The sequence below is a fragment of the Notamacropus eugenii genome, chromosome 4 (genome assembly GCF_028372415.1).
Source record: "Notamacropus eugenii isolate mMacEug1 chromosome 4, mMacEug1.pri_v2, whole genome shotgun sequence".
Lineage (NCBI taxonomy): Eukaryota > Metazoa > Chordata > Mammalia > Diprotodontia > Macropodidae > Notamacropus > Notamacropus eugenii.
Genome location: NC_092875.1, coordinates 402041152 through 402063208, shown reverse-complemented (window position 1 = coordinate 402063208; position 22057 = coordinate 402041152). Strand labels below are relative to the sequence as shown.

Sequence of the window (22057 nt, the reverse complement as noted above, 5' to 3'; positions counted from 1 at the left end):
GCAGACTAGAGTCAGGAGAAGGTGGCACTGGACAGCAAGGAAGGAAGCAAGATGCGCCACAAGAGTGAGCCACCGTGCATATCGGGCTGACAGAAAATGAGCACCCCTGTAGGGGCACTGAAGCTGTCACCCACCTATCACTGTGACTGATCTCAGTTTAACAGAAGAAACCTTCCTGACATTCCAGAAGATGATTCCTGGGGTGAGGGGCGCTTTAAGACTTTTGGAAACCTATTTGTGATGATATGACGAGGCACTTGGAGACACAATAGAAAAGCAATGTTCAGATTGTTACTCAGGCTAATGAGCAAAAAAAAAAAAAAAAAATTACATGGAAAATTTACTTCTCAATTCACATAGCAGCGATATCCAAAACAATGCCATCCAAGACAAAGCCTTTAGATATGCACATATTGTACATTCATAAAGTTCCTTCTTTGAGAGTCTATACTCCAGTCCTTCCCTGACGGTGTAGTAAAGATGTATGATTTTGTAATAAGAGGCTCTCCTCTTACTTACACACACATGTATATATATATATACACAGATTAGTTCAAGTATGCTTTCCCATACAGGCAGCAGAACACATGATGTCAGAAGCCCTGGCACCTTCACCATTATATGAAACTTCAGTACAAGACATCACATACATTGAGGAAGTACTCAGAAAGGGCTGGGTTTGCAATGATTCAGGCGTTGACTTCTAAGGTGTTTCATATTTCCTAAACAGTTGGAACAATTCTTAAATTTATGACACCTACATATTGTGTGTTTTAAATGAATTGTTAACACTGCAAACTCTTCCTTCACCCCTGTTCTGAATTCAGCAAGATCTACCAATTTTTTTTAAAAGACCCAACTTGATAAAGGATGTTAAAATAGGTCTATGCCCTTCTCTTTCTTCTTGGGGGTTCTGAGACACTGTGACACACACACACACAGAGGAAACACACATACCAACCCAATATTCCTCTTCTCTAGGTTTATTAGGTCAAATCCTTGCATGGATTGATCACCAAGCATTAGGAATATAATCTATTGGCTTCTTGGTTTTGTGATGTTTGTCATTAAGGGCTATAATCCCATTTTTTATATTTATTTTTTTATATAATCAATAGTGACTCAGGCAGAATCTGATTTTACATATATTTAATGATAAGTTTTACTTGATTCCAACACTGATTCAAAAGACTCAGCATCTGGTAGCTGTCACAATATTTTACCAACATCACCCTGAGCCTTACAGACAGAAGGGAATATTGATTACTCACCATATCCAGGAATGCCTTCTAAAGGGGAAATTATTCACGTGCATCATGTTCGCAGGTCTTCTAACATTAGTATTTTGCCCGCCTTAGACTTTCTCTGCACTGTTTTTCATTGATGAATTCTAACTCTCGGGCTGGAGCTGCCACCATGGGTGATTATTGCAACAAGTACTGTCTTCTCAAATGTCCCCCTCCCCCCTGAAAGCTAACCACAACTACAAGAAGCCTTCCAGGATTTGAAGCAAGATTCATCACAGGTCACTGCAGGTGTGTGTCCATCCATTAATGTTACAACAGCTCATCAACCCCCCCAAAATCATCAGTACAATACGTGAAATCCTAAATGACAGAAAATATTGTCCTGGTTAAAAATCCAAACAATTCGAGTACAAATTAAAGCATCTTCCTAGGAAGGACTCTGGAATGTGGGAACAGGTTAGTCAAGAGGCAGTGGCTTGTTTTCTTGGTTAAAGGGGAATTTGGGGGGACATACGAAACTTCAGGTCGCTTTGCCATGCTGTCCTTTAAGGAGCAAGACTGCTTTTTCTTCTTTCTCAGACACATATTCCTGTGTGCGGTCACTTGGATGCAGCGCTCTGTTCTCAGACGTATTAGACAAAGAGCGGGAGAGGGGAAATAAGGGTATCAAAAAAACCCACGTATAATCAAAGCAAAGTTATCTTCCAAATTTCTGATCATTGTGGTTTTTTTCCTCTCTTTCTTTTCCTCATCTGCAAAAGTAGTAGGAAGGCAGTGAATAATTTGGGCTTCGCATGCCAGGATTACCATGAGCTCCTACCAGGCTTTCTGAAGGGGCTTTCATGAGCAGATTCATTTCTGCTGCCTAACTCCATAATAAGGCTGTCTGCTCTCTTTAAGTAAAATGACTAAGCTATTGATCCTCTCACTGCAGACAGAGCCTCCTTTAATTCGCTGTTCCCCAGACCACGAGAGGGCTTTTCATATTTTGCTTTGAAAGAAAACAAATCTCGCAGCTGTTCAGTCAGATGTTATCTGAGAATTTCGTCCCAGTCTTTTTTTTTCCTCCTCTTTCCCCCCAATTCAGCTCCTCACGAGTTGTCATTTACTCCCGGGGCGCTGGCATCCTTCAGAAAGGTTCTTGAGCCCAGGCTGGAGAGACCTCTGGCATGCTTTTCAAGCACAAAGGCAATGGGCTCCCAAAGGCTTGCCGAATCTCCAGCGGAGCCCCTCGCGATGCCCCGAGCCTTGGCCGCCCCTGCCCTGGCGCTCTCCGCTTCAGCAGCGGCCAGAGGCTCGGACACTTGCAGACCGGGTAACCCTGGATTCTTCACACTCTGCAGCAGAATCAGCAGCTCCAGGCTGCAGTGAGTGCTGCCCCATAGGGGATGTGCTGGCGTCAAGGGGGCCCTCTAGGTGGGTTCTCCTGACACAGCAAAGCCTGCTGAGCTCAGTGGCTAGGCTCGCAAGAGTCCGGAGAGGAGGAGGAGGAGGAGGAGAAGAGGAGGAGGAGGAGGGAAGAAAGGAAGGAGGGAGGGAGGGAGGGAAGGGTTAAAGAAACAGCTCCACTGGCAAGAAGGCTATTTCTTACAAGGCAAGAAAGGCTAAGCAGTAAAAAACCTGTAAATAACCTCAGAGAGGAAAAAAGACACCTTGGACAAATAGATATTATTACCATAAGAGGTGTTGTTTTTTTTCCTCCCCCTTTCCGCTCCTCCTCCCCCAGAGTAAAGGTGGGGCTGGGGTAGGGGTGGGAGTAGGGAAATGCCTAGAGAGAATTTGAAAACGAAGTGTTTGAGTCAGGTATTCTTCATCCTTGGAAGGCTTGCTTGGTAATGGGTGAACCCTCAGCTGCCAATGACCACCCAGTGAATTTTTGGACAGGAAATCCTGTGGAAGGCAGTCCTGGGGGCAGCCAGTTATAACTTCAGTTACAATCCTACATGCGGAAAAGCTGCCTGTTTGATTAGGGAGTGTGCTGACGAGGAGTGTCTAGATAAAACACTGCAAGACATACTGTTTATATGGTGTATTTCCTTATTAAGGCTGCCCCTTTTGTTGTAAGACTCCTCTCCTACAATCCCCTGAATGAGCCCCACTACTGTGGATGCCATATTGGACCAAGAATGAAATAGTAAACTATTTGAGGCTAATAGTGAACTGACACTCTAATGCTGTTTGTTTGAAATTAGTAAGAGAAAGCGAACAGTGCCCTAAATATCAATGCATCACTTTTAACCAAGGTGTTGAAACGGTTGACTAAACAAAGTGCAATCTCTTGCTTTACTTTCAAGGGAGCAAGGAAAGCCTTGGATATGCACCCCATGGGCTGCTTTTACTGAAGAGTTTCCCCCAATGAGAGTCAGTTTCTGGGGAAAATAGAAAATAGTTCATCTTTAATGATAACCATAAAACTCCTACATTGGATTAATTAAGCTTTCACAAGCTTCCAAAAGATGCTTTCACTCTAATTTCCTCTTCTCAGGCGCCTAGATTCTAAATCTGGTTACTAGATCAGCTTGTCTTCAGGGAAAACTTGAAAATGATCATTCATTTTAATTCTCAAATAGGGATCTTAATGGAAAGTTCTCCTCAGTGGTGATAGTAGGAATAGCTGGCACATAGTAAGCCCTTAATAAATGCTTATTTACCAGTAAATTGATCAAAAGCAAACTGGATATAAAGAATCAGAAAGATGTGGGAAAACAGTGGTTTTTCCAAGTCCACAAAGTCTCAGTTATTCTTTCCTAAAGGTCGTGGAGGGCCCTGAAATGGTCGAATCGAGTATCATGAAACCATTGAAAAACAGACATATTATTAATAATAAAAAACAATAGTTATATTTTTATAAGTAGAATAAGATACTATCTTACATTTATATAGCACTTTTCATTTTTTAAAATCACTTTCACATTAATTATTCTACTGCAGCACATAGGATTATTGTGATGGGTAAGGTGACTATTTTACAAATTAGAAACCTGACTCACAGATTAAAGAAATGACTTTCTCAAGGTCACATGGCTACTAGTCATTTTCAGAACAAGAACTAAACCCTAGGTGTTTTCCTAGGACTCTGATGATCACGATGGTGATATGACAAAGAGGCTATGTATTTCAAAGTTGATGCTTAAGTCATGACAAAGGGTAGAAATGACCCCATCAAGATGGGGAAACATCAAATGATTGATAAGAAGACTAAGCAAACTTAACTTCCCCACTTTTAGGATCACATGCTTCTCACTGGATATGTGTCCCTAAGATGACCAAAAAACTCACAAAGAGTGGTGATCCTTGCTTTACTTACTCCATTTCCTCCGTGTCCCCATACTCTTACCCACACTGATCTTCCAGATGTCTCATTTGTGAGTTCTATGATAGAATTCCATTGAACAAATTCCTATGAAGCACCAATTATATGCCAGGCAATATGCTAGGTGTTGGGGATATGAAGAGAAAAGCTCATAGCCCCTGCTTTCCAGTAGAGTGTGTTTCACTGAGGGTTGTAATAGTCTGAGAGGCTTTGAGAAGAGGGAGCCTAAATAGCTAGGGGGGATAATGAAAGTCTAAATGAAAGGTGGGGAAAAGATTCTAAGAGGCCGAAGGGAGTAGTAGAGTAGAGCCCTCCAGCAATGGAACACAGTCTGAGGGCCCAGAAACGGGAGGGAGAATAGTGAGTTCAGAGAATGGCAAGCAGGATGATTTTTGGTCAGAACACAGAAGGAATGAAGAAAATTAATGTGAAGTCTACAAAGGTGAGTAAGATAATAGGTGAGTAGTCTGAAAAGCAAAGCAATATGAATGGGAGAACCACACTGGGAAGGGCCTAACTCTTGGAAATGTAATGTGCCTGGCACATCTTAACACTCCATGAATATTTTATTAATAATAATCCCATTTGACACTAGCATGGATAATTAATCAAATTAATCAATGAAGCACTTTGCAAACATGAGTTTAACAAAATGCATTTTAATTGTCAGGCCACCAAAATAAACTTTAAAATCACGCAATGTTCAAGGTAAGCATAGATTTTGAATGAATTTTAAAGGTAACCCAGATTTTTTTTTTATGGTTTTCATTTTAATGACTATGTAATATAGAAGCATAAATTATACTCAAGTAGAAATGAAAGGTACTATTGGTGACTATTAATGTATATGTTCTATGCTCAATCTCCTATTAGATTACAAATTCCACCTTTATAATTTGGCACCCAGTACAGTGCCTTGCACATAGTAATGAAATACTTAATGAATGTTTCTCAAATTAAGTATAAAGAAAAATGAACATATCCACTCTTCTCAAAAGCAACCAAGGAAAAAAATGCATCACTATATATAATCTTCTGAGTTTTTGCAACCAAGAATATGAGCTAATGAGCAGCATAACATAAAACTCAAGACAAGGAATTACTAAGCTCAAGGAACAGAAAAAGATAGAGGTTTTTGCCATCACTTACGATCAAAATCAGGAGGACTGTGACTAGGTCTTATACTTGAAGGTATTTCTTGTTTTGTGAATAAGTAGGTTAGGGAGAGTTACTGCCTATTGGAGGCAGCTGGTGGTGCAGTGGATAAAGGACTGGGCCTGGAGTTAGGAATGCCTGAGTTCAGATTCAGCCTCAGACACTTCCTAGCCCTGTGATCCTGGGCAGGTCACTTTTCTTCTGTTGCCTCACTTTTCTCAACTGTAAAATGGGGATGGTAATAGCACCTTCCTTCCATGGTGATTGTGAGGATGAAATGAGATCATATTTGAAAAAAAACCCACTTAGAACAGCATGTGACACATAGCTGGCATTTAATTAAGGCTTATTCCTGCCATTTCTCCCTATGTCCTAATTCTCTAAAAGCATGAGGTACCAACATCTGCATAGCACTGCTATGCATTCATCTTTATCAGCAGCTTTTCTAGGGAAATAACGTTTACTTAATGCCATTCCACAAGAGCTGGGCTTTCTATAGGGCACTGAAAATAATCTTAAGAGAAAAGGAGAGGACTCTGTTAGTTTGGTAAAGGATTGATGTTTAAGTATCATGATTTAAATTGACTAATTCAACTCACGATTTAATAGTAGAACAGATTTGGAATATTACTTAGCATAAAGGGCATCTTCAAAAACAACTTGGTATAATGAATTGATGAAATCAGACACTTTTCCTCTGATAAGTATAAAAATAAAATTACAAGGACAAAAGCCACAGTTGTTTAAACTCTGTGTTGAGAAACAGAGGCAAGGAGGATAATTCCGGAAGATGACTTTTAGCCAACATTTTAAACAGACTTTTTGCCACTCTCTGTGTGACTCTGGGTAAGTCATTTCAATCTTTTTGACCTCAGTTTCCTGAACCTTCAATGAGAGGGATAATTTAGATGAATTCTTTGGTTTCTTCCAGCTATAGAACTATGATCTTATGACGATTCTCTCTAGATTTTAGAGAACTTTTCTAGGATGAGAGAGAGATTGTTTTACTTTATTTTCTTTTTCTCTTCTGGGTCTCATTTCCCTTTTTTGTCAAAAATGATAAAAACCTATTTACAAAAAGTGTGTTTTCCAGGGGGTCTGTTACAGTGATAGCATGGGCAATACTGTCCATAGGGTTTTCTTGGCAAGGATACTGAATTCCTTCTCCACTGGATTAAGGCTGACAGAGACTAAGTGACTTGCCCAGGGTCACACAGCTAGTAAGGGTCTAAGACCAGATTTGAACTTGGGTCTTCCAGTCTCCAGGCTCAGTGCTTTATCCACTAAGCTACCTAGCTGCCTCCATTTTTGAATTAGCAGTGTAGAATTATTCATACCATTTCACAGATGTACAGACTGATGTATTCGAGGCCGTCCATAGTAGAAAGGCCATAATAAATTACATTTATATGCACATTTAAAGTTCATAAATTACTTTCCTCACAACAAATTCATGAAGGAGATAATGGAAATATTATAATCCCCATTGAATGACGGAAACAGAGGCTCAGAGAAAAGTGATCTGATCAAAAAGGTAGTAAGTGATTGATCCAAGATTCAAAACCCTAGATCTTGACTTCATTTCCAGGGTTTGTTCCATACTACTATTCAGGACTAAATTCTTTTTCCCTGAGAGTACACCATCCTAGCCAACTTTAATCAAGATTCATGTGTAAATTATAAATAATATATATTTTTTATGTTTTCTTTATCTGGATTAGCCAAAGAACTTTTAAAGTCTAGCCTGCCAGTCTGTCTCAAGCTAAAGCTTTCCCTAAGAGGTGATGAGTGAATTCACTTTAGCTTTCACATTTTTACCCACAGGCAAGCACAGTATGCTGGCATCTGAATGTTCTCACTCTATTTTTTTTCTACTGGTAAAGATCATCTGTCTTAGCTGCACAGGTTAAAAGCTCCTTGAGGACAGTCTGTTCTATCTTCTACAAATTTGCACATAGTGATAAATAGAAGGCAACTGATAAATATTAGATGAAGGTTATTATGAAGGTGATGATGATGACAACATAGTAAATTCTGGTTAATTCCAGGCATATCTGCTAGCTATCAAAAAAAGAAAAAAAAAAAGGAAGACTCCGTGAGCAGGGAAATCTGTACTTAGGTAACAAATAAGAAAAGCATTTTTCATTCTAAAATTCAGCAGAAAAGTCCACACAACTCTATTTACTCCTATTAAAAACCAGCCTTTTTACAGAATAGAAGTTTCCAGTTCACTGAGGTTGGCATATCTTGTACGTGACTGCCACAAGCACATGAGAACAGATTCATTCATTCACAGTAAGCACTAACCAGAAAGGGCTGTATAAGCCATTATACAGAAAGTCAGGCTTCAGCTTCCTGGTTATTTAAGAGCTAACCCTTATGAATATGATTTCTAATAATAAAAACTCATTCTGAAGATTCATTTGACTTCTGTTCAATAAATATTTATTAAATACCTACCAGAGACGGAGTTATGTGCTAGGGATAGATATAAAAATGGCACCTGACTTGTTCTTACAGTGCTTATCTTCTAATGGGGTCTCGACATTAGGGTAGAAATATGAACACTACAAATTGATAAAAATCAAGTTGTGACAGAATGACGTCAAGGAGAATTGCAGACAACGTGGATCTAGAAATTTGGAGGAGTAAAAGAACACTTTACAAACATGGATTGCACATTACAACAAGACAAATGGAAAGACTGCTAAAAAAAAGAAAATGAACTCTGAGTAGCTGAGAAACAGATAACAGTCCTGGGCACCAAATAAAAAGACCTAGCTTACTCCTCTCAGTAGAGAGCTGGGGGACTTTGAGGGTAGAATGCAGTATATACTGTAACATGTGGCCACTGTGATGAGCATCATTGTCTTATAGCTTTTCTTTATTTTGAGGGGGATTTTATTTCCAGGTAGCAAGAAAGAGTTTGTCTCTGGTATATCCAGTGACTGTGATAAAGAAACAAAAGGCATCTATAAGAATAAATACATAAAGAAAAAGATATCGTTTGCCTTGTGAATCTGCCTGTTCCCTTGCACATTCTTGTCCCATGGCTAAACACATTCTATAGGACGCTTTGAAGAGAAGTCTCCCCTAGAAAGCATTCCATTTGTTCAAGTAGAACATCTGGTTACCCTCTGCTACTGAACACCAGAATGTGCAAAATTGCTGTTCACTGTCCTCGATGAAAAGATAGATCAATCTTGGGGATATTCTAACATGCTTGACTTCTTGCCTGAGGATGGCAAAGCAACATAGCCTTTGGACCAAAGAAGCAATAATAGCCATTCCTGGATCTCTCTCTCTCTCTCTCTCTCTCTCTCTCTCTCTCTCTCTCTCTCTCTCTCTCTCTCTCTCTCTCTCTCATGTTCTAATTATTTACATATGCACATCTTGTTTTCACCCAAGAGAATTCAAGCTATTTGAAAGTAGTGACCGTCTCATTTTTGTCTTTGTATCTGTAGCACTTGACATATAGTAGGCTTTTAATAAATTCTGAGTGAACTGAATTAAATTGAATTCAAAAGAACATTGTTCCTCTATGATCAAATCCTTCCCGCTCTCTCCCACATTCAACCACCCAACCTGAGAGAAAAATCAGCCCTCTAGGAAGGAACTGTGTCTTCCTCTGCTTTTATAACACTAACTTCATTGCTGGCACTCAGTAAATGTTAACTAAGAATCCGTTGCTAGTGATGACTTAGCATTTCTGGGCTACTCTGTTGTACACAGCCTGGGTTCACTGCTCAGCACATTTTAACTGAAAGAAGAGGAATATAGCTTGCAGCCAAGGTTTAAATTCTTCCAAGTCAGGAAAACATTAAGTCACATGTATGTTTAATTGCCAAACTATAATTAAATTATTCCAACAACTAGTTGAAAAGGGAAGAAATTTACCAACTGCTTCTTTGGTCTACATGACACCAAATAATTTATTTCACTGATTTTCTCACTGATCTGAACAAATCTACCACTGATCTGAGATAACAAAAATTCCTTAAGTGATCTTGTGCTAATTCCCAAATACAGACATTCACAAAAGGAAAAATATTACTTAAACAGTCAATCACTAAATATTTCTTAGTGAAGACTTAAGCACACTCTTTAGAATGATCTTTTAATATGTTTAAGAACAAAAAAATTGGAATTCTAAAACTTATGTCACAAAAATCATTTGTATTATCCAAACAAACAAGCAAATTTTGGAAGGGAAAAAAACCAACCTAATCAGGAAAAAAGTTATCATCAATAAATCATTAAATAAGTTATAATTCATAAAATTTAGGTAATCTTGATATAAACTATTAGAAATCTTTTTATTTGACAGATCTTTTTCAATATATTTAAGATTTCTTTAATTCTTCATCTGGTTTTAGATTGGCTGAATAGGGATGAAATCATGACAAAATATATAAAATGTTTTTATGGGCTCCTTCAAGAAAGGAATAAAACCAGAAAAAATGATTTTTTTTTTCTATTTTACTTCATAAAGTCAGGAGTTGGTTTTTTTTTTTTTTAAAGAGCTACAAATCTACCAAGTAGTCAAAAAAGATAAATTTCCAAATGGCTTCTATTATTTCTTGAGGACCAAGAGACTCAAGCACAGTCACCATCTACATGGAACTGGGAGGAGACTGAAACTGATTTCATTGCTCTCTGGGAACTGTGATGAGGAAACTCCTACCAGTGCAGGTCAGCATTTCCTCTGCAACTTACCGACCTAAAAGATTGCCGGGATGGTGGTGAGGGAGCTGTGCTTTTGAGAGATAAATGACTTGCTCAGGGCTCTAAATTCAGAACCTGTAGGAGCCAAAACTTGAAAACCCAAGTCTTTCTGACTGGCAGACTCCAACCACTACACCATCCTCCCTCTACATATTATAACATGAACTTCATATTTCTATTGCATTTGGTCAGGCTAAAAGACTTAATAACAAAGTAGAAAAAAATCTATTACTGCATAATACGAGTGAGCAATTCAAATCCGATGCATCAAATTTTAGAGTTATAAAGAACCTTTAAGATCATTCGTCCAATGTCTGTACTTTGCAGATGAAGAAATTGAGATGAACAGGGTGATTTCAGTGCCAGTCAATAAACTTTTATTAAATACCCACTAAGTGCCAGGCATTGTGTTAAGTCCTAAGGATAGAAAGAAAGTCTACAAAGAATCCGAGAAGAGGTGAGGGGAACTTGGGGGTGGAAAGGCCACTTTTGGCTTTCAACCTCAAGAGAGAGAAGATGGAAGACAACCCCACTTCAGGGTGCTGAAGGAAAAGCCTGTAGCAAGAGGCTGACATGAGAAGAGCTGACTATCTCCATCATATCCCCATTCTTGACATGCTACACTAAACACTTCGAGGAACTTTCTCTTGGGCGAGATCTGGTACTAGCTCTCCCCTGGTTGAGCTGAGATGCCTCTCTTCCAGTGAGAGAGCACCTTCACTCTGTACTGTGTTTTCTATTTTCCTTTGCCTGATTTCTCTGATTTCTGTTTTGCTTTAACTTGAATAAATGGGTTACTCTGCTACTCACTGTGTACATTCATCATGGAACTGGTAGTTGGTGGAAAAGGGTACAAGCTTTGGATATAAAGCTTGGAGTCCCCATCAATGAAATCATGAGCAAAAGTTAGACTGAATCTGAAAATCACATCCCTTAGACAAATAATATTTAAGGGAGGTAACAGATATGATTCTAGCCTGATATTTCTCTCTGAGGAGAGGTGACTGGTCTGCCTGTGGTCTCAACATCCTACTTCCTCTCCCAGCAAAAATCATCTTAGGAGAAGGGGGAGGGGAGAAAAGGCTAGAGAGCTCTATTCTGCTTCCCTGTAAACTACACAACACATCTTGTACCTATGGGGGATGTAACGGCAAGCAAAGTATGATCTTTGGGCGTCCTTCTGGTTTGAGTTTTAGTCAGTCCAGTAGCTTTGACTGAGTCTTGATTGAAGAGCCTTTGACTGAATCAAGAGTCTGTGATTGGAAACAGGATATTTATTGTATTTCTTCCAGGGAGAGGAGAGAGCTGAGAGAGAAGCAGAGCTGAGAGACAGAAGCAAGCATGAGTGGATTAGGAGAACTTGTGTGTGGGGAGGCCTAACAGAGTCTTCACAACATAAAAACAGTGTGGCTTAGTTGATAGAGAGCCAGTACAGTTAGGAAGTCCCAGGTTCAAGTCCTGCCTCTGACTCATGTTGGGTGTGTGACCCTGAGCAAGTCATTTGATTTCCCAGTGCCCCATACAATTCTCTAAGGCTATGAGCTGTGAAGCTGATCTACAATGGTAGGGGAAGTGTTTAACTAGGAGTTTCTCACATAGAAGAAATCACAAGTCTAGTTCCCATCATCCTCTCCACATCTACAAATATAACAATGTGCATATGTCTATGTCATATTTTGAAGTTTCTGGTGATGAAGATTCCATAGTCCCTTGCTATAAAAATATCCTAAATTGGGTCAGACCCTGGTCTATACATCTCTGCCCCTGAGAATGGTACCAACCGATAAAAGATACTGACCTTTCTCAGGGCATAATTATCATCCCTGACACACACCTAAACTGTTTTAATGATTTCTAACCCAAACATCCTAATTCCCCTCATTACCATCTTAACAAGCTTGGGAAAGAATCTGAGGTCACTAATTTATCTATTCTCTTATCTCTAGACTAAACAATCGTAGGATCTTAACCTTTTTTCTCTTAATCCTTTCATGTTCCTCTGCAAAATTCTAAAATTGTGGACACAAAAATGATTTTCTTAGTGGCTTTTAAAAATATTTCATTCCCTTTAGTTCATTTGTGATGCTCTGAATTATAGAATCATGGGATCAATTACCCCTCATAAATGGGTCCACAAGTATACCAAAGCTTCTTATTTCATGTGATCATCTTTGCAAACTATTTATGAAAGCTAAATTATTATAAACAACTCATTTAAATTTTAATAAAAATAATGAAAATGTATTTGCTATGATTAAAAGTTGTACTTTTTGTTTTTCAAACTCCTGTATTAAACTGAATTACTTTATTATTTTATCTTCTCCTAGAAGTTATATTTTAAGACATTTCTGAAAACCAATCTATACGTCTTAGGACAATATTACCAAAAGTCTAGTATACTCTGCTTTCCTATTTATCTTGCTTCTTCTCACCTGAAAAGAAAAATCCAGCAACTTCAACTAAATCAGACTACATGTACTAGAACTGCTCAAGATGATTTCATCTGAATTTAAACGTAACCCTTTTGAAGTTAAGAACTGTCTCCCTTTTGTTCCTGTATAACCAGGGCTTACTAGGACTTTGGGGCCAGCTGGCTGGCTCAGTGGATAAAGTGCTGGGCCTGGAGTTGAAAATAGACCTCCAATACATACTCTAGATGTATGACCCTGGGCAAGTAACTTAACCCTGCTTGCCTCAGTTTCTTCAGCTGTAAAATGAGCTGGCGAAGGAAAAACCATTCAGATCTTTGCCAAGAAAACGCCAAAAGGGGTCATGAAGAGTCAAACACAACTGGAAAACAACTGAACATATTCTCAAGCATGTTAACTGTACAGCTCATTTTCTGGCATTCCTTAATAATAGGATAATAATATCCTCATAAAGGATAATGTTGATAATAATGATAACAATACTAATACACTTGATTTATAAGAGATTTGGGTTCTAAGGCCACCAAAGACAATTCCTATCAGCTCCATGATCACTGGCAAATCAGCCTGTCTAAAATGCCTCACACTTCTCATCTAGAACATGGGAATAACGCTACCTTGTAGGACTGTGATGAGGCACAAAGGAGATAAGGTACATATAATATTTCAAAGTGCTATAGAAATGTCAATTAGTACTATAGGTATCATTTCATTTGACTTCCCAATGAGAAATACCAGGAAGGCATTGCCCCCTTTTTCAAGTCTCATGACCAGTAAATTTCAAGGTTGGAAAATGAATACATGTTTTCTGGCTCCTGGATCAGTGTTCTTTCCACAGCACCCTAGGTTCACAAAAATATTTTTTAAGATATCAGTGGAAATAATTCTATAGAAAACATAATATTGAATAACGAACCCTTTATTACTCTAAGAATGTTTCAAGGTACTTTGAAACTGGGATAAAATAACAAGAAGCCACTGAATCATTCTAGAAAAAAAACTCATTTTCAAAGTGCCTTGCACTTAGTAGAGCTCAATAAATGTTGACTGAATAAGGGGATGAATTTATAGTATATGATAATTTTATTGAAAATGACAGGGAGAAAGAGACGGAATAAGGGTTACAACTGGTTCTTCATCCACTGGACCTTTGGCCATCTTTGTCATGAGAGTGACAACTCAATGCTATATACTTTATGGTTACAATGTACTTTACTTTTCTCTCATTTCATCCTCCAAACAAACCTGTGAGGTATTGTTATTCCTGTTTTTCAGAATGAGAAACTGAGTCTTTAAAAAGTTATGTATTGTAACTTATCTGAAGTCACAAAGCTATTGGGGGGACTAAGACACATGCGGATATACGTTTACATTTGACCTTAGGCAAATGGTAGAGGGAACTCTTAGAATCTTGTGACTCAAAGTTCCCCATTCTTTCAAGTACACTTAGGACTATCTCTTGGAATTTCTCACTAAATGGAAAAGGAACTTATGCACAATTAAATAATAAATAGCAAAATCAATTGAGAGCAATACCTCCCAATTTTATATATATATATATGTGTGTGTGTGTGTGTGTGTGTGTGTGTGTGTGTGTGCGTGTGTGTATGTGCGTGTGTATTAAACATATATTATATATACACACACAGGTACATTATATATATGTATATATATATACATACACACACTATGTATATAGGTATGCATATATATATGTGTATGTATACATACACACATGCTTTTTTCCTTTTTGTATTTTTTTATTTTTAATGTTCTACAATCACCACCATAAAACGTAGATTTTTTTTTTCCCTCCACTTAGCCCCCACCACCCCCCTCCCTCCCCAAGACAGGATACAATTCTATATAGGATCTACACATACATTCCTATTGAATACATTTTCACTATAGTCATGCTGTGTAGACAAACTAAAATAAATGGGAGAAATCATATAACAAATCAAAACATAATACACACACACACACACACACACACACACAAATAATCTGCTACATTCTGCGATTGAATTCCATAGTTCTTTCTCTGAATGTGGAAGGCATTTTGCCTTAGAAGACCATTAGGATTTTTTTTTTTTTATGTCCTTGCATTGCTATGAAGATCCAAGTCCACCAGAAAAAAACTCTCGCACACTGTGGTCATTGCTGTGCACAAAGTTAAGTAAACTAATTTAGGTAGAATTGTCATTTTTATTATATTGGTTCAGCCTATCCATGAGCAACTGATGTTTTTCCACTTACTTAGATCTGACTTTATTTGTGTAAAAAGTGCCTTGTAATTGACACACATGCTTTTTAAAATAAGTCCTCATTGTTTAGAGAGTAAGACATAATTTATTTTTTTTCTGCATGGTTGACACTTCTATTAATGAAATTTCCATAAAGAGGAGAAAGAACAAGGCAACTGAGGCAGCCCCTTATCCCTGGTGATATCTTACTGAAGCAGCTGTATGTTAGAGAGTGGAGGCTGCAAATCCAAAGAAAGCAAAGGAGATAAAGCAGTTTGGATGTGGGGAGTGAGGCAAGACTGAAGAGTGAGAGTTTACTTGCTTTCCCTAATTCTCCAGGAGTGGAATCCAACTGGCTGCTTCTTTAATCCACCCCTTTCCACTGTCTTGACAAGGGCAAAGGACAACCAGCCAGAGAAGCCAGAGAAGCCAGAGAAGATTGTGTGGATAACACCACAATGATTACCAAGCAGAAAAGAACAGGAGAAGACAAATGATGCAGGGAAAATTTTTTCTGCTTAATTTTCTTCTGAAAGAGGGAGGAAAAACAATGAATTATGGAAGGGCACTTACACAGAACCTATTGTGTGCCAAGACCAAGTACCACTGAGCCTCACAACAACCCTGAGAGGTGGGTGCTATCATTATCCCTATTTTACAGATGAGGAGACCAAGGCAAAGAGATGTGGAGTGACTGGTCCTTTGTCAAAGAACTGGTAAATATCTGAGGCTGGATTATTCCTCCTCTTTTGCTGTGGTGTGAGAATGAGCAAAATCAGATTTATAAAGTACTTGTATACTACCCCCATGCCAAATAAGCACTCACTCATCTGCAGATATCATGTTTACATGCAAACATATCAGACATCCTCACATTAATCATCAACCCCAAATATTTATTTTTGTGCTGGCTAAACACATGTAAAACACATAATTGGTTTGGACAAGAAGCTCCTATTTCCCCAAAACTTAAAAAAATTATTGTAAATCAATTCATAAATCCATTTGTACAGCAGCAATCCCTATTACTGAACTGAAACAACTGTCTAGATGACACTGAGATCCTACTTTTTTTTTGTAAACAGAATGAAATGCCCTATTTCCAAATCCAAGATTTGCTTGTCCATTTGAATTGCTAGGGAACATTCATGGTGAACCCAGAGAGGTTTCTGGACATGACATAAGTATGCCAATATCCTGGAAAACTCTCCATTTTTAGCAGGATGATCTGTGTGCCTACCTCCTCCCCAAAAACCGAAGTCTGATTACACTGTATGCCTCAGACAGTTTCAGTGTCAAGTAAATAACAATGTCACGGCACTATGGTATATCTGTGGGTGTCCTTATGATAAATCATTTTCAAATAAACTTTAGCTGACTTATTTACTGACAACTCTGTTTTCAGACTATCACATTCACAAGAAGAGCAGCTAATTTGTAAAAGGGCAGATGGAATTTACTGAATACATGCAACCCAAACTTCTATCTTTGTCCTTTGTGTGCCAAGAAGATACCAGGCCCTGCAAGTGGTCTTATTATCCACGTCTGTGGGTATGGATCAACAGATCAAGGGGAGTAACCGTGCTTTGCTGGCAGTGACCTTGTGAAGACCGACCTCTTCTTTGTTGGAGGCCATAGGGATGATGAGCAAAGTGACTGCCATTGCCACCTTCACCTCGTTAGCTCTTCAGCTGAACAACCCCGGCCATAATGAGCAGCCCTGTCTTTGATGGCTGTGTACATTTTCCCCTCTGCTGCCGGCTCCCAACAGTTCATGTATTCTTTGAAATTATACTTTGTTGTATCCTTGCCATGTATCTTTTGTCTTCTCTATTGCTGCAAAATGAGAAGGAGTCTAAGTTTATCTTCAATAGTCCCTACAGGTGCCCTTTCCTCTTTCCTTCTGAAAGCCCATCCAAGCATGATGATGACCTGTTGTAAGCTATGGCCTACAATTCAAATAGAGTATACTTCTGGATGTGGACAATTTGGGAATTTGTTTTGCCTGATGATGTATATTTGTTTCCAGGACTTTGTTTGCCTTTTCTATTTCTCCTCCTTCCATTGAGAGCTGAAGGAAGTAGGTAGGAGAAAAAAATAATCATTTGTTAATTTAAAAAAAAACACTAAAAAGTACCCTTTTTTAAAAGAAAATCCTAATACAGTTCTGTCACCAAAATCTTGACAATGGCACATGCACACACACACACACACACATACACATACACGTACACATACACACACACACACACACACATTCTCTACCCATGCCTTCATCCCAACTGAAACCTCTCCAATGATATTGACTTGTAGCATACCATGTCCTAATTAGTTCATCTAAGAACATGATTGTTATGGATGCAGTAATGGAAGATTACTGGGTAAGCGTTCTGAGAACAGTACCCACAGTAGAGACCTCAAATCCATTTGACTTTTGGTCAGAGGAATATGCCAATAGTTTACCAGGTTTTTATAAAGATAAATAGGGATTTAGATAGTGGTGCCATGATTGAATGCATGCTCTAAACTTGAAAAGTCTGAGATCATGGATCTCACCCACTTACAACTCCAGCTGGGAAACTTTGAAGTCAGAAAGAAGTGGATACAAAATTTGTGGACAGGTAAGGTTATCAAGGTCCCTTAGATCAAAAATGTCGCTGACCACTGACTCTGACTATGCATATAGAATTGTCCTGCCTCTCTCCCATGACCCTGCTCAGAAAAGGGAATCTAGATAATGGGGTTGGTCTCATGAGTGGTACAGTGAAATCTGAGAGTTTGATGAGAAGATCACAAGGACTGAAGGCATAGGATTTGTCATTAATGGAATCACAAGTCAAAATCAACAAAAAATAATCATATCGATCAATAGCTGGCATTTATGTATTAAAAACATGAAAAGTACTTCACAAATAGAATCTCATTTTATCCTCACAACAACCCTAGGAGGTAGATATTATTATTATACTCATTTCACAGAAAAGGAAACTGAGGGAGGAAAGTTAATAAACTTGCTCAAGGTTATATAGCTAAAAAATATCTGAGGCAGGATTTGAACTCAGGTCTTCCTCAGGTCAAATCCAGTACCTTAGCCACAATGTCACATGGAGATCAAAGTCTTTGTACAATCAAGAGATAGGTCAAGAAATCATTCATCCAGGTAAGGCTTAAGAATTCAGGTTAGTAAAAATCAACAAAACAAAACAATAAAAAATTCAGAAGTTCCCCTTTTCTGCAATAAAGTTGCATGGATCTGTGGGTGGGGGAAGGGGAAGGACGCTCACTGTCTGTCAAAAAGTATAATTCCCACAGGTCCAAAGGGAGAGTTTACAGAACTTTTTCCTGCCACCAGGGGAAGTCACTTAGCTACAAAAGTAAAGAGAACAAGGCAAATGGGAAGAGGGTCCTGGGGCAGGGGTATCACAGCCTGATTTTCCCGGGCACTCTGCTTTCTTCAGTTTTGGGTCAGCGCCTCCCCTTTATGCATTGGTCCTGCCTCCCCACTCGTCTTGATTAGTTGCAGCTGCTATTGTCACTGACAGCTCTGTCAGCTCCTCATATTTAAACATCTGATATTATCCAGTCTCTGCTCATGATGATATCAAGGCTACATGCTTTGGCTTTGTTTGTACTTCTTAATCAGCATTTCAGTTAAAAATAGATCATATGTGTTATTGACGACATTGTTCAAGAAGAAAGCTTTAATGTGAGTACTAGTCTCATGGTCCTAAAGAAGGATCAAATCTAGCCCTGTTTCACAGTCCTCTGGAAAGACAAGGTGACATTTTTATTTAGTTCTCACCTTCTTTCTATCAGCACAGTGTTTGTAGATTCTAAACTCCCCCTACGTCAATTTTGTAGTATGGGAAGTAACTCTAGTCAAGCATTCAGCCACATCCCTACACAAGAAGGCCACATCATCAGCTACCTTATTTGCGTATATAAAAGATGATATAGATCTGTATTTGTCAATGTTTTTTTTTTTGACTCATTAGGGTATAAATAAGGGTGTATTGACAATTGTTATACTAAAAACATTTTTATTTCATTTAAGAGAGAGAACTTAATTTAGGGATTCAGTTTATATTTGGGGGGCATCCTATATTCAGAGTAATATATTGTTTTCCTTTCTTAAAGGAGAGTCAACTGAGCTGAAAACGAAGACAAGTTCAAGAACACAGTTACTAAGAACTCAAACTATACCTTCAGACTCCAACCTTAGCATTCTTTCCTTTACACCACATTATCTCTCCTCCAACTTTTCAGTGCTCAACTTTTCTGGTGAGTTTAATGGAGAGGATAATGTTTGCTCTTTTTTACAATATCATTTTATATTATTGACAAAACACTCCCTAGATTCCAGGTTCAATTCATCATTAAGACAGATCTAGAGTTGGAAGGGACCTTTGAGGCCTTCTAGCTAAAACTTCACATTATATTGATGGGAAAACTGAAAAGGGAAATAGGGAAAGAGTTTACAGTTAAAGAAACTAAGGAAAACAGAACTTAAATGACTTGTCCAGGGTCACATGACTAGGAAGTATCTGAAGCTGGATTTGAACTCTGGTCTTCCTGACTTCACTACCAGACCTCTATCCACAGTGCTATCCACCTAGTTGCCTCACATAGTAAAGATCAGAGGTGAGATAAAAACTCATGTCTCTTATTACAAAGTCAAGGACATTCCACTGTACCACGACACCTTTCCAATACAGATTGAGTTGAGCTCCTTACAAGGTAGTTACATTACTATTTTGATTTTTCTTTGAAAAAATATATTCCCTGAAGGGTAATCACATGATTTTTCCATGTACCTTAAATATTAATCTATAGTGCAGTGGTGATAAAAGGACATGATCATATAATTAATAAGCACAGGACTGAGAATGATAATGCTATAGATTGATCCCTAACCTAGTCAGTTATTTATAATTCAAAGTTATGATTACTTGTGGTTGAGGGGGAGAGAGGGAGGAGGAGGAGGAGGAAAGAGGAGTTTTGAGTCATTTCAGTTGTGCCCAATTCTTGGTGACCCCATTGAGGTTTTCATGGCAGAGATACTGGAGTGGTTTGCCATTTCCTTTTCCAGCTCATTTCACAGATGAGGAAATGAGGCACAGCAGGTTAACTGACTTGCTCAGGTTCACACAGCTAGTATGTATCTGAGACTGGATTTGAGCTTGGGTCTTTCTGACTCCAGACCTGACTTGCTATCCAATGTACCATCTAACTTCTCCTAAAGTAATGAGACTGCAGCTTTATTCTAGGCCACAAATAAAGAAGCTACTGCCGGGATCTACAATTCTTTGGCACACTGGGTAAACTCTCCTTCCCTGACGCACTCCATTTCAGTTCGCTAGTAGCAACCTTGTTCCTATGCCCTGCAGTCTATGCCTCCACTACTACAGAATGGCAACAAATGAGTGTACCTGCCCTTTGTGTCAGCTGCCTCAGCTACACAAAATTCTAGTTACCTCTCAACTTATCATGTAACTTTGGATTACACTTGATTCACTTAGGTGGCACAGTATATAGGACAATGGACCTTCAGTGAGGAAGATCTAAATACAAATCTGACCTTAGACATTTAGAGACGTGGGACCTTGGACAAGCCACTTAGCCTGTTTGCCTCAGTTTGGTCAAGTATAAAATGGGGATAATAATAGCACCTACCTCCCAGGGTTGTTGTGAGGATCAGATCAGAGAATAATTGTAAAGCATTTAGCATACTGCCTGGCAATTAATAGGTGCTTAATAAATGTTTGTTTCAGTTCTTTCATATGCAAAATAATTCTTTATGTGTTTAAGTCCAAGAACTAGGTACGATCTGAAGAACCTGCCTGAAAACTGTTCTCTTTTTGGGAAAGGCTAATATACTTAGATCATCTCCTCAGCTGGTGCCTGTGGGGATTATTCATTTAGCACTGACTGCAAGCAAGGCCACAAACTCCTCCTCAATCAGACTTCTTTTGGGGCTGCAACAATGCTGTACTAGATACTTTTGATCATTTTGACTATTAAAATCAACCCGATTACCAATAGCCTCTTTATGCTTTACAGAAATGTCAAAAATCATGATTTTGGATGGCTATTAACTTGCTCTAGGGTCTCTTATTATAATCATCAGGACATGACTTCATAAATTGGATTAAATCAACACACTGAGAAGAGAATACAGAAAATATAATCACAACCAAGAAAATTTGATTGTTTTTTGTCTCCCCTGGATAGTCATGGGTACTATCGGAGGATGGGTAAGAGCTGCCACATGATGATCACAACATAATTTGGGATGTAAGAAATTCAAGATGGCAAGAAAGAAAGAAACAAAAACACAGGAGCAACACCGTAAATAAAAGCAACGACAAGCCAAAGTGTCCATGTGGTTCAGCAGCAGCTCCTCTCCACATCTGGTGTACATACTCAGTGGTGTAACAGAAATGACATGCCTAAGAGATAATACCTTTCTAAGGATCTCAGGAAAGAGAATTTTTTCCAAGTGGTAAAATACTGGTAGGGAGAAGGTCTAATCTCTTTCTAACAACAGGACTTACAGTTTTCAGATATATAAAAGGGATGAGTAAATGAACAAAGAAAAGAGAAAATGCCTCTTTTCTCTTTATAGATTACTGAACCAATCTTGGGTATTTTAACATTTATTTATGTGCTGAGCTGTGTCTTACAAACAGATCTACGGACAGATGCTTCTGAAACTCCAAGCAGGAACTGGCTGCTCTTACCGAATTCTAATTCTTCTTCTAACAGTCCTCATTCATTTTTCTTTAGCGGGTCCAAGAAAATCCCTGCTGTGTGAATTCATGTACCTCTGACCATGATGGATTTTAATGAAGGTCCTCAATCACTGAACCATTGCATCTAAGAGTCAGACTCCCAACCCTTTATATATCTACTTCTGGATTTTGAGTTTCAATAGCATCCGAT

General features: G+C 38.6%; 1 protein-coding gene across 17 annotated transcripts in view; it reads right to left on the bottom strand.

Moving 5' to 3' along the window:
- Window positions 1–22057, bottom strand: part of PDE4D (phosphodiesterase 4D) — a 1946032-nt gene that overhangs the window by 662436 nt on the left and 1261539 nt on the right. The window contains exon 1 of one of the 17 annotated variants that reach the window (XM_072599374.1): window positions 1272–9857. The exons of the other annotated variants lie outside the window; for them this stretch is intronic. Coding sequence (XP_072455475.1) covers window positions 1272–1318 — 47 coding nt within the window. The 5' untranslated portion in view covers window positions 1319–9857. Of the gene's footprint in view, window positions 1–1271; window positions 9858–22057 lie in introns of those variants that run through there. 17 annotated transcript variants of the gene reach the window in all.